Genomic DNA, 12711 nt, shown 5'->3' with positions numbered 1-12711 from the left:
CAGGTTGGTTGATGTGGTTAGCTAACTGCCCTGGGCCCTGTATTGGTTTTGCTTAATAGGAAATTGATCGTGAGTTGCAGAAGAAGAAAGAGGAGCTGAATGCAGTGCGTAGGCAAGCTGAGGGCTTGTCTGAGGATGGGGCCGCAATGGCAGTGGAGCCAACTCAGATCCAGCTCAGCAAGCGCTGGCGGGAAATTGAGAGCAAATTTGCTCAGTTTCGAAGACTCAACTTTGCACAAATTGTGAGTTGTTATTGGCAAACCCACGTATGTGTTTGCAACTACTACTCTAATACCAGAGGCCTACTAACAAATGGAAACAACAACAACAACAACTGGGTGCAATTTCAGACTTCTAATATGCATTCTGAAAGTGAGCAGTTTCCCATCACTTTGGGCTTCTGCAACACTAGTGATTAGTTTTTCAGATTAAAAACACAACAAATTAACAGCACATAGGGAACCGGCCCTTTACCAGAAATGAAAACTGCATCTTAATTTGTTTTGCCACATCATTTTTTTCATAACATTGGCAATGTGAATTTGTCAATTGATCATTTACATTATTTCAGTGTCTAATCCAAAAATACATATTGCTTTCCTGAGACCATCCCATGCTAATTTTACTTTCTTAATGTATACATGGTAAATAATAAATCTTTTGTGAGACATCTTATATCAACTTGCATAAGGACCTTATCTCACTGACGTAAAAGAATAGTAGTTTAGTCCTCGTATCTGGCTTAGCTACTTCATGGGTTAAAAGGCTTTTTAGAAGTGGATGCCTAGTAAGATGGTTTATAACTGATAGCAGATTGAAAAATATCAAATATTGTGACCACTGATATATTACAAGGCAAAGGGAAAAGGAACAACTCTTCTTTCAAACAACTGGATGGGTATTTGGTGTTTTTTTCCTTAAAAAGGCAATTCATAGTCATAAGATTGGTCTTCTTAGCTCTTTATTTGTAATAGGGTATAAACCATAGGATTTTTTTCTAACAAGTACATTTTTTGTTCCTATTCTGAGATATCATAAAGTGAAGAGGAATGTTTACTGCTATGTAATTATGCAAAAATAGTGCTTCTCACAAAACAAATGTGTTAAGGCTGGGAAGTAAGGATTTCTTAATATGTTAGGTTGAATCTTATGAAGCCAACAGATATTCAATCATTTTTGACCTATGTAAATGACAATTTCATTTGTTTCAACCTTCAGTTGAGACTTTGTAGAATTTCTTATGTGATATTGTTGATTCCATTTAATATGGGATATTTTAAAAATATGCGTTAGACAGCATAGCTTTATTTTATAAGCATATAATTTTGTTAATGCTGCTTATTAACCAAGGGAAAATATACTACATATTATTGTTACTTCTTTTTACAAAACATTAGAGAAATCCATGGATACACTGTTTTTGATGAAATCCAGGACCCTAAGATTTAATAGCAGCTGAATATTCTGGGAACTTGGAAGAATTAATATAATATACTGAGACTGTATTACATTTGAAGTCCAATTCCAGCTGATTGCACGTTTCAGCCTATTATCCTTCCTATTAGATGTTATGAACATAATATGTCATAAATCACTGAAGCTTACACTAACAGAAAGCCTGTGTCTGTGGATACAAAATGAATTGAAAGATTAAGGCAACCATAAAGAAAATTCAAGTAAAATATTTTCACTGAATTTAATAGATTGCTCAAGGAGAAGTCCCTTGCTTTGATTTATCTGACTACTAACTAATTCCTCCATTTCAATTTTCCCCATATCTTGACACATCCTATATGCAGGGTTATATTTTTTTTTACAACCTGATCAAGGTAAGTTCTTAACATTTTATAGTTAAATGGACACAGGATCAAAAATCTCCACAAACCACCCACTTAAAATGTCATTATGTCTTTATACATAAAGGGTTCTCAACACATATTTGTAAAACATAGTGATGATTCGTAAAATAAAGCAAAAACATGTAAACCAGTATAAAATTGTAAAAGCCATAGTAAATGCTAAGATGTGTTTTCCCCATTAGTGGTTTCTTCTTGATTTTATATACGAGAGAACCAAAATTCAGAAGGTGCCTAGAGTGGGGAATATATTTTTTTAAAGATTTTATTTATTTATTTATTTATTTATTTATTTATTTATTTATCTATTTATTTATTTGAGAGAGAGAGGGAATGTGCGAGCACAAGCAGAGCGATGGGCAGAAGAAGAGGGAGAGGGAGAAGTAGACTCCCCGCTGAGCATTGAGCTCAATGGGGGCTTAATCCCAGGACCCAGAGATCATGACCTGAGCCAAAGGCAGGTGCTCAACCGACTGAGCCACCCAGGTGCCCTGGGAATATGTTTTTATGTGAACTCTGGGTTTCCATGATAACAGAAGTAATAACAATTTATATGAAGAACAGTCAATTTAATATTGCAATTATATTTGGATTTGAATTTTAATTAGGCCTAGAAGATGACAGATAGCTAGATAGATCCAAGATGTATCTTTTTCTCCAGTGATTACTAATATATATTGAAAAAACTGATTTCACATGTCCGCCAACCTGGTTAGGGTCGTCTTTCCTGATTATCATACAATGAGGCCATTTGAGATTAGCCACAAGTGAATAGTTTAACCAAAAGTTATGTTTGGAATAATCCTACAGTGGCTCTGATGAAGCATAGGTCATCATAACTTCAGTATTTTTTACCTCCCCCTGGCTCCCCTTTTCTATTTGTCTCATCTTTCATTCTCCCAGTTTTCCCTTTCTCTTCTCTCTAGATATGAATTCTAGACTTCATTTGGACTTACTGATTTTCAGTTAATCTTTCATACCTTAGGAGTAACAATTCAAGATTGCAGTCTAGAGTGCTTAACATTTGAGAGTTGTGTTTAAAATGACAAATTGTCCTTATTTCAGAGATAAAGATTTAAAAATGGACTAAGCAATGTAAAATTTTTCACTTCAGGGACTGTGTCCATATCAGAGCTGTATATGGCAATAATAAAGCTCAGATGAGGTCTGGAACTTTGAGGGAGGCATGAGGCAGCCCTGGGCCAGACAAGAGTGCAAACCAAAGCAGAGTAGAGAGTATCCCCAATCGATGGTCCTCAGGAAAATCCTAGAGACCACAAAGAAGGGAAAACAGATTGGGAGGAAGCAGGTAAATTTTTCTCTAAATATTCAGCAGTTTGAAGCCCCTGTCCTAGTTAGGAATGGAAGACAGTTTTAATTATACTTCCTGTTGACTTGCAGACCTGGCTGATCAGTGAAGACCAAGCAATGATTGTAAACTGAACATAAGGAATTTTTCTGTAGGGTGTTTTGTAACACCTGTGTGGCCTAGTAAAAAGGCTACCCCCTGGGATGAACAGCCCAGAATATGAATCCCACTGTGTCTTCTGGCTATATGCTCATGGATAAATAAATATCTTTCAGCCTGATTTCCCTCATCTGTACAATGGGAATATGAACTTTTGTGATAACGATATATGGTAATATTTATAAAACACCTGGTGTATTATAGGAGCTCAATGAGTCAAATTTTTTGTCTTTCTGTATATAACACTGGAAAAGACATTATTTTTAAATTTTATGTCTTGATAAGCTGTTAAGAGGATTAGACTCAGCATGTACTGTAGGTTTATAATGTTATTAACAACAGATAGATATGTTTTGTTCAGTGTAGATTGCAAATTAAGTTTCGCCATCCTTGAACGTGTAGTCGTATCTAGAGTCACAAAACATTCGCAGGAAGTTTCGTGCAAAGCTGGTGATTCTACCAATGAAGGCATAATTCCCCATAAACATGTCAGTAGTTCTCTATCTAAATTCTTATCTCCTATGGAAAAGTAGAGGAAGAGATAAGAAAAAACCAAAGGCTTTGAAAATTTCTTAATAGAAAATTACATGTAATTTTTATTAAGCATAATTGTAGCATTTGAAAGTTAATCTCCCAGAGCTCAAGAAAATGCAGCCAAAAAATTGCACAAAGAAAGTACCACCACAATCCAGGAACTCCTAAACAATATAAGCTCACAGACTAAAAATATAATGGATATGAAAAAATTCTTTTCATGGTTGATATTAACAGATGCCACAAAATAAAAGGAGAATGCACATCTGAGGAAATTAGAGATAAGAGAACAATCAGGAAAGGACATTAAAATAAGTGTTTAAAATTTTTTTAAGTAATTGGGGTTTTTTCATGTTTAAAAAGATTTTTAAAGAGGATGTAATGGAATTCCTACAATAAAAATAGGCCATTTTGAATAGTGAACATGAAGGTTTGAAAAAATAAAAAGTCTAGAGATTATAATTATTAAAATAATAACTCAAACAGCTTTTTAAATAGTGGATTCATCATGGAAGAAAAATGAATATATTCATTGAAGGATATTGAGGATAATTTTGCTTTGCTGAAAATACTGGAATATGTAGAGAATGGAATAAAAAGCTCACATATATGCATGAAGAGAGTTCCAGATTGAAAAGTAGAGAGCCTGGAGAAGAGACAATATTTTATATAAATGACTGACATTTAACAAAATTGAATAAATCTCAGTTTACAAGAGTCCTCAAGTTGAATAAAGCTCAACTAGACTGGAATAAATAAAAACAAGTCACACCTAGCTAGGTTTGAATGAAACTCAGAACATCAGTGATCAGGAAGGTATCATAAAAGCTACTGAGGAACAAAATACCTACGGGGTGACAAAGTTGACAGTAGACTTTTCATCAATAATAGATATTGGAAGACAATGAAATAACATCTTCAGTATGCTAGGCAAATTTTCAAATGTCCTGTAAACTGTGATTCGAAAGTGAAGACAAAATATTTTCAGACATACAAGCATTTTCAGATAAACAAAACTATGAGAATTTATTACCTATACATTCTTGTTGAATTAATAAACAATATGCTAGTGTAAAAAAGGAAAATGAAGCCAGAAAGAAGGAGCAAGCTATATAAAGTTATCTAGAATTCTATATATAAAGAAGGATTTCTTTTTTTAAATTTTGTACTCAGCCACTTAAATTGTAGCAAGTGCTGTAAAGGAAAACAGAAGGCTATGAGAGTGTAGAAGTGATTTGACTCAAAGAATACCATAAATAGGAGGCTCATTGTAGAGGGTCACAACAAATAATGAAGTTTGTGCCTAATGTGTTTAGTATGAATTATTGCTCATTATTATGTTTCTCAGAAAAAAAAATAGTAATCCTTTAGAATAGGTATACATGACCTGTCCCAGGAATGGGAGCAAAAATAATGCAAACATCAGAGTAAAAGATGGAAAACAAATGTCCCTTTTCTAAATACAACAACTCCACTTGCCCTGGATATCCCATAGCTACAAAGATCAAGTAAATAATGCTGATATTCAACATTTTACATCTAACAACTTCTTCAGCTTCTTTTGGATGCCTAACAGATATTTCAAACATAACATACCCCAGTCAGGAATTAACTGATTGTCGCCTCTACGTAATTTGGCTCCAAACCAGTTCCATGGGTGTTAGTAAATTACCGTCACTTAGTCCAAAACCTAGACCTCATCCATGATTGATCTTTTCTCTTGTATTATCCATGTAATTCATTTCAAATTCTATTGGTTCTACTCACAAAATACAGCTTTAATCAGACCACTCAGTATCTGCATTGTGGAAACCCTAGTCTACAGCATAATTATCTCTCATCTGGCTTATTTCAACAGCCTCTAATCCTTGATTCCAGTCTTTCCCCACCTACACTATATTCTTTCTGGTGAAGCCAGAGTGCCCCTAAAGCATAAGTGAGATTCTATCAAGCCCCTGCTGCTCATTACCCTTTCAATGAAATCCTATGAGATTGTACATGATTTGGTTCCTGCCTGTCCTATTACTCCAACTTTGTTTCCCTTTTTGCAATTCTCCTGTCATACAGGCGTAAAAATGTCTTCTCCATACTTAAACACACCAACACCATTTCCATTTCAGGGCCTTTGAATGTTTGCTTCTTCATGGAATATTTTTCACCCAGACTTTTATGTGGGTGCTGTAACTCAGATGTCCTTCCATTTAGCAACAATAAACATTTAGTAGAACTTTGAAGTATAATCTGGACGGGTAATACTTAACGGGTTTTTTCATATTTTAAGAATATTTTATACTTCTTATATGTATGCATTTCTAGAACATACAGATTTCATTACAGTTACTTCCAGAAGTGTTATACTGAGAAAAGACAAAGTTCTTGAAGTTTAACACTGAGGTGGTAGAGTGAATATGAGGAGGATTACAGTACTGTGTTGTAAAGGATAGTTTTTAGTACATCAGAGTAAATTGTAATAAGGTGTGTTAACATTAGAAGCACACATTTCTAAAATAGACAAGTTCTTGAAAATTTGATAGAAAATTAGTTTTGTTAGTAGTTTCACTTTAAATGCTAAAGAAACGTATTACATAAGTTAGTCCTTATGTGAATAATTTTGTAAGACAAAAACACTTTTATAATATGAACATTCCTCCACTAACTTTTAAAAATTGTTTGAATTTGAATAGAACCTTAAATATCTATAAAGAGCTTTCACGTATATCTAGTTTGTTTCTACTAATAATCCTCTTATTAATAACCTTATTATTTTCATTGTCATTTTACAGTAAAGAAAATTTAAATGAGGTTAATTTTATTTGTCCAAGGGCACATGTAAGAAGTGGAAGACACCACAGTTGGACTCAGGGCTTCCGGAAATATTGTGGGAGTTGTTCAAAAGAAAGAAAAATATCTAGTGTCCAAAAAAGTTTGAGAAACACTGAATTAAGCAAAGTTTCCTTACTCCAGAATTTAGCAGGGCTTTTGATATGCAAATGTGATTATGAATTTCTACAAGGGGATTAAATTCTGCAGACTTTCACATCTGGATAGTTGCAGTACAAAAGGGGAATTTTCATTTCATTTTTATGATAGGATTCCTGCTCAAGTAGTTGTGAAGAACTAGTGTTCTTCAGGAAAAAAAGAAATAGGAAAAGCATTCCTGTACCATTATGCTTTTGTTATTTCGGATTTTCTTAAAAGAAAGCATTTGCTTCATAAGGAAAGTAACCACAGAGCTGACTGCCATCACCTCATGTAAAATAATGCCTGAACCTAGATTTGATATGCCATTACTCATTTTTTGGTGTATTTTCTCCTATCACATAATGATAACGAATTAATTTTGAGACTAAAGGGGAAGCATCCTCTTTGCGTAATTGCCACATAGATTTTTTTTTCTTTGCCCTGAAATAACAGCAAAGATTGTCAGCTGCCAATGCAAGATCCTTGGAGAATTTGGGAACATAAATAATTTTCTTAGAGACAGAATGTTCTTTACTAAACAGAGGTGTAAATGTAAAAAATTAATAATGGTTGCTTCGGGAAATGAACCGGGAGGTAGCTGCTTATAAAATTTTCCTCGTCTCAGCTTCAATTTTGTAGTAACATATCACAAAAGTTGAGAAAGAAATCAAGTAGGTCAAGATTCTGTGTCTCCTAGATTGTGATCATTATAGTTATTGCTATTTCTGTAATATTTTTTTTTCTAGTCTCTAGTTATGTAATAGTTCAATAGTTGTTTGGTAAATAGAGTATGTTCAGCTAGAATCACCTTCCAGGAGGATGATAGACTCACTGATTCCCTCATCCCTCTTTTCAAATGTAAGGAAATTCTGAATAAAATATAATTTTAAAAGAGTTTAAAAGACATAGCTGAGCTCAAAATATATAATGGAACCTTCCTTCCCTTTCTTTGCCATAAATAAGCACATTATCTCATGTGATAGTGAACCCAGATTGAGGGTCCAGTGGTTAAAAGAAAGTTTTGAAGATCTTTTACACGAGTCCTTATACAACATCTAGTATAGAGATGTAAATGAAAGCCCTGTTTAAATATAGAACCTTCAATGTCTTTATGCCACATGTAGATGGGAAATAGATAAATCCTACCTACAAGCCCAATTCTATCTGCCAAGGATTCTGGCTGGAGAAGAAAAATCTTTGATAATTAAAACTGAGTGTGGGAGGTCTGAATTTATATACTAACCCTAAGCCTCTAGATTCTAAACTGAGAAATTAACATAAAATGGGTCCCAGATTGGTGAAATCTGTGAAGTCTTCTCCCACAATCATACAATAAGTCATTGTTTTCAGAGTTCCACAGACGCACAAACACTGAATATTGGTTCACTGCAAAATATTACAACCCATATGAAGAAATGAATACATGGTGACTTAGAGTCATCTAACATCGTGATCAAGAGAATTAGTACTTCATGAACTTAAAATAATAGAAGAGCACTGAATATAGTAAAGTAAATATGTTGAAAAGAAAGGAATAAAATAAGCATCAATTTATAAAACTACCATACACAAAAAATACACAGGTATTTATGATGATAATACATCAAATCAAGCTTATAGAAGCCAAAAACTAGTCATTGAAATGAAAAACTAAGTATATGTGTTAAACACCTAATCAAACAAATGTGAAGAGAAAATTAGAAACTTGTTACAGTAAAATGATCAGCATATACCACATAAAAATAAAAAAAAATGGAAAATGTGGAAGACAGACTGAGAGAACAGAATAAGAAGCTTTATGACTAATAAAATCACAAAAGCAGAAGACAGAAAGAACACAGGAGAGGCAATATTTAAGGGAGAATAGCCAAAAATTTCCCAGAACTTAAGGAAGACATGAACCCACAAATGGAATAAATACATTGGTGTCCCAACCAAGGTGAATTAAATTAAGTACAGCAAAACAGAATGAATATATAAATACCTTGTAAAGGAACAGGGCACACACATATGTCAACACAAGTGACTTATTTAATAGAAGGTTCTGATAATAATAAAAATATCTCCAGATTCCTATCATATTACCATTGCAAAATCAAGACAAGGCCATGATTTGTAAAATAGGTTCTACCCATGTTAGAACTGATATTTTGTTGTAATTTTTATACTTGAAGTAAGAAAACCTAGCATTATATCCTGCATCTCTCATTATCCATGCAACTTTGACTAGATATTTGAGCCTCGGGATAAACTTAGTAACTTTTTTCTTACAGAATTAAGAGAGATTATGAACCACCAAAAATGATGAAGGAGTTCCAAAATATTTTTGTTACAGTCACTGGTTTGAAGGACAGTATGCACAAGGGTCGGTGTCCAGAGCTCACACTGATAAGTATCCTGAAAAGCCAAAAGCCAAAAATTTAAGTTGCTCTGAGTTGGTGGTATCAGATAAGCCTAACAAAAGCAAGTAAAAATCTTTCTCATTTAGCACTGTTTAAACCTAAACTTTATTATTTGTTTTAAAATTGTTTACTTTATTTGTTTATTTTAGAGAGTAAGAGAGCATGAACAGGAGGGGCAGAGAGAGAAGGAGAGGGGATCTCAAGTAGACTCCATGCTGAGCATGGAGCCCAATTCAGGGCTCTATTTCACCACCCTGAGAACACTACATGAGCCAGAAACCAAGAGTCAGACACTTGACTGACTGTGCCAACCAGACATCCCTAAACCTAAACTTTAAATAATTCCCACTGATGAAGTTCCAGGAGCATGTGTTTAAAATTAAAATGGCAGTTTACCCAAGGAAACAAACAGGAGAATCCAACTCCCAAAGACAGAAGATAATGAATTAATGAGATTCAGAACGTAAAATATGTTAAATATTTTCAAAATAGTAATGGTTGGCATCAAAAGTAGGAATTAGGGACAAGAGGCAGAAATATAATAATGATCATGAGGTTTTGAAAAGAGTTGAATAAAACTTCCAGAAACTGAAAAATGTAATAAATTAATAATTCAATGGACAAGTTAAGCATCAGATTAGATATAACAGATGGGAGTTAGAAAATTGGAAGATGGATAAAATAAATTACTTAAAATGCATAAAGAGAGACCAAAACATAAAAATATGAAAATAAAAAGGATAAGAAAGGGAGTGAGAAGGTCAAATATACAAGGAAAGAATGGAGAGACTGGGAAAAGGTCAACATTTGAAGTGACAATTGCTTAGGAATATCCAAAATTATTGAAAGTCTCAATAACCAGGTTGGAGATCAAATCTCAAGCAGAAAAAAAATAAAAGAAATACAGCAGTATAGCCTCATAATGAAACTGATAAATTCCAAAAACAGAGAACTTTCAGCACAGATTTCTAGATTACCTAGAAAGTATGGACATGTATAAATGACAGCAAATTTTCAAGCAACAATAAAAGCCAGAAGATGGTAGAATATCTTCAAAAATAATGAAAGAAAACCACTTATGAACCTAGAATTGTATACTTATAGAAACTTTTTTTTAAATAACAGTGAAAGATCTTACCAAAAATTGAGTTCGTTCACTAGCAGAACATCCTCACTGTAGGGTCCTCAGGGTTTGGGGGGGTTGTTTGTTTTTTAGAATTAGCCACAGTTAGTTATTCAGTTATCCATCCATATACCTTCATGGTGTGTTAAGATAATTTTATATCTTAAACTTTATTATTAAACATTATATCATCTTTTTCTCTGTTAGTAAAAATGAGTTCTGTAAACATTTTTAAAACCTATGTAATAGTCCATGTCATGTTTGCACATCATGGCTGATTTCTAACCAGAAAGAAAATGACTCCAGATGGAAGATTTGAGATGCAAAGAAGAATGATGAGCAAAGAAAATACTAAACAAATGGAGAAACCTAAGGAAACATTTACTAAATGTAAAAGTGTCTGATTTATTTATTTAAAAAACAGAATGGAAACACTAGACATCAGTGGCAGTTGAGTAGAGAGGGAGATTGCATGGAGTTCACCTTGTTTGCCTCCTACTTTTGTGGCTGTTCTTTGTCAGTCTCTGTTGGTGCTACCCCCCTCTCTACTGTTGAAATGTCTCAGTGCTCGGTCCTTGGACATTTTCTCTTTCTTTCTTTCTTTCTTTCTTTCTTTCTTTCTTTCTTTCTTTCTTTTTCTTTCTTTCTTTCTTTCTTTCTATCTTTCTTTTTTCTTCCTTCCTTCCTTCTTCTTTTTTTTTTTTTTGGTACGATTTTATTTCTTTGGGAGAGAGAAACAGAGAGAAAGCACATGCGTGCACAAGCAGTAGGAGGGGCAAAGGGAAAGGTTCAAGCAGACTCCCTGCTGAGCAGGGAACCCAATGTCGGTCTCCATCCCAGGACCCTGGGATCAAGACCTGAGCTGAAGGCAGACTCTTAACTGACTGAGCCACCCAGGCGCCCTGACAGTTTCCTCTTTCTGTTTATACTCCGTGCTTTGCTCTTTTCATCCACTCTCAAAACTCTGATGCCAGGTACAACCTCATGAGTACTGCATTTTTTAACCAGACCACTCTTCTCCCCTGAACTATAGTGGCAACACTGTCATTTCGGTTTCAGGTAAAAATCTATCTTTGTTTTCCTTTACTTATTCTCAACACAATAGACAGACACATCACTTGAAAATAGAAATCAGGTGTGTCTTTATCCGTTCAGAATGCCCCGGTGGATTCCCATCTATTTTCAAGTGAAATCCAAAATCCTTACGTTAATTTCAAGGGATATATTACCTGGCTCCTTATTACCTCTCAGGCCTTATCTCTTAATACTTAATGTCTTGTTCACTCTGCTCCACCTACATTGGCCTTTTCACTCTCCTGGAACATGGCTGACATGCTCTCTTTGCATTGTGTTCCTTACACCTAGAACACTCTTCCCCCATACATCTGCACAGCCCCCTCCATCTCTGCCTTCAAGTCTTTACTTGATAGTGTTCTGAATGAAACACATACACTTGCTTGACCCACCCCACTTATTTTTGTGCATAAAATTCACTACCAGGGAAGTTAAAATATTTCCGTTCTTCATCTTATTATCTCTCTCTCTCTCTCTGTAGAGTGCAAGTTCCTAAAATGCAGGAATTTTCTCTTTTTTCCCCCACTGCTGTGTCCTCCAAACCAAAAACAACAATTAGCAAGTAATATGTACACAATATACATTTGTTGAATGAATGATGAATAAAATGACTCTAAGATCCTCTTAATGCTCAGAAAGAGACCATACAAATTTTTTTGTGCACGTTAATAGTTTTGGAGTAACCATTAACCCAATAAAAGAGAGTATAAAATTTCTGAAGTCCAGAGAGAAAAAAATGAATAAACTATTGAAATACAATGAATAATCCAGACTGCATACTGGGGCTTAAGAGCATTATTTGAATTGGCCAAAGATGGTAAGCAACTACATTAACACAGAACTTTGGTTTTTCTGAATCTTTCCAGTCCAAAGCCCTTACTGTATATAAGATGACAATTGCAATTTAATATTCTCGTAAGTTTAAATAAATTCACCACTTTATAAATGAGTTTCAGACAACATGTTACCTCAGAAATACTACCTCAAATGACTGGATCTGAACAGTACAATAAATTAAAAATATTAATATAAATGCGTTAACTAGATTCCCTGCTTATATTAATACACACAGTTATTGTATAGTTAGGTTATGGCAATATTAGGTACATAATTTTGTATGTTCATCTTTCTAATTAAAGCTATAATGAATGACTAAAGTCATTTTGGTGTCAAATATATAAATAAAGTTGTCTTTCTTATAGTAATGTACTGTATCATATTTTGCTGTCAAGAGGAAATTTAACACAATCTTCAGGAAATATTGACGGTAAACAGTAATGTATTTTTAATAAA

General features: G+C 34.1%; 1 protein-coding gene across 9 annotated transcripts in view; it reads left to right on the top strand.

Annotated features, from left to right (window-relative positions):
• Positions 1 to 12711, top strand: part of DMD (dystrophin) — a 2070581-nt gene that overhangs the window by 880542 nt on the left and 1177328 nt on the right. For all 9 annotated transcript variants that reach the window (XM_034649821.1, XM_034649815.1, XM_034649816.1 and 6 more), the window contains one exon: positions 60 to 242. In XM_034649821.1, the coding sequence (XP_034505712.1) occupies positions 60 to 242 (183 nt within the window). The remainder of the gene's footprint in view (positions 1 to 59; positions 243 to 12711) is intronic.

The sequence above is a fragment of the Ailuropoda melanoleuca genome, chromosome X (genome assembly GCF_002007445.2).
Source record: "Ailuropoda melanoleuca isolate Jingjing chromosome X, ASM200744v2, whole genome shotgun sequence".
Taxonomy (NCBI): Eukaryota; Metazoa; Chordata; class Mammalia; order Carnivora; family Ursidae; genus Ailuropoda; species Ailuropoda melanoleuca.
The sequence above is the reverse complement of the archived record's forward strand: the minus strand, read 5'-3'. Positions and strand labels throughout refer to the sequence as shown.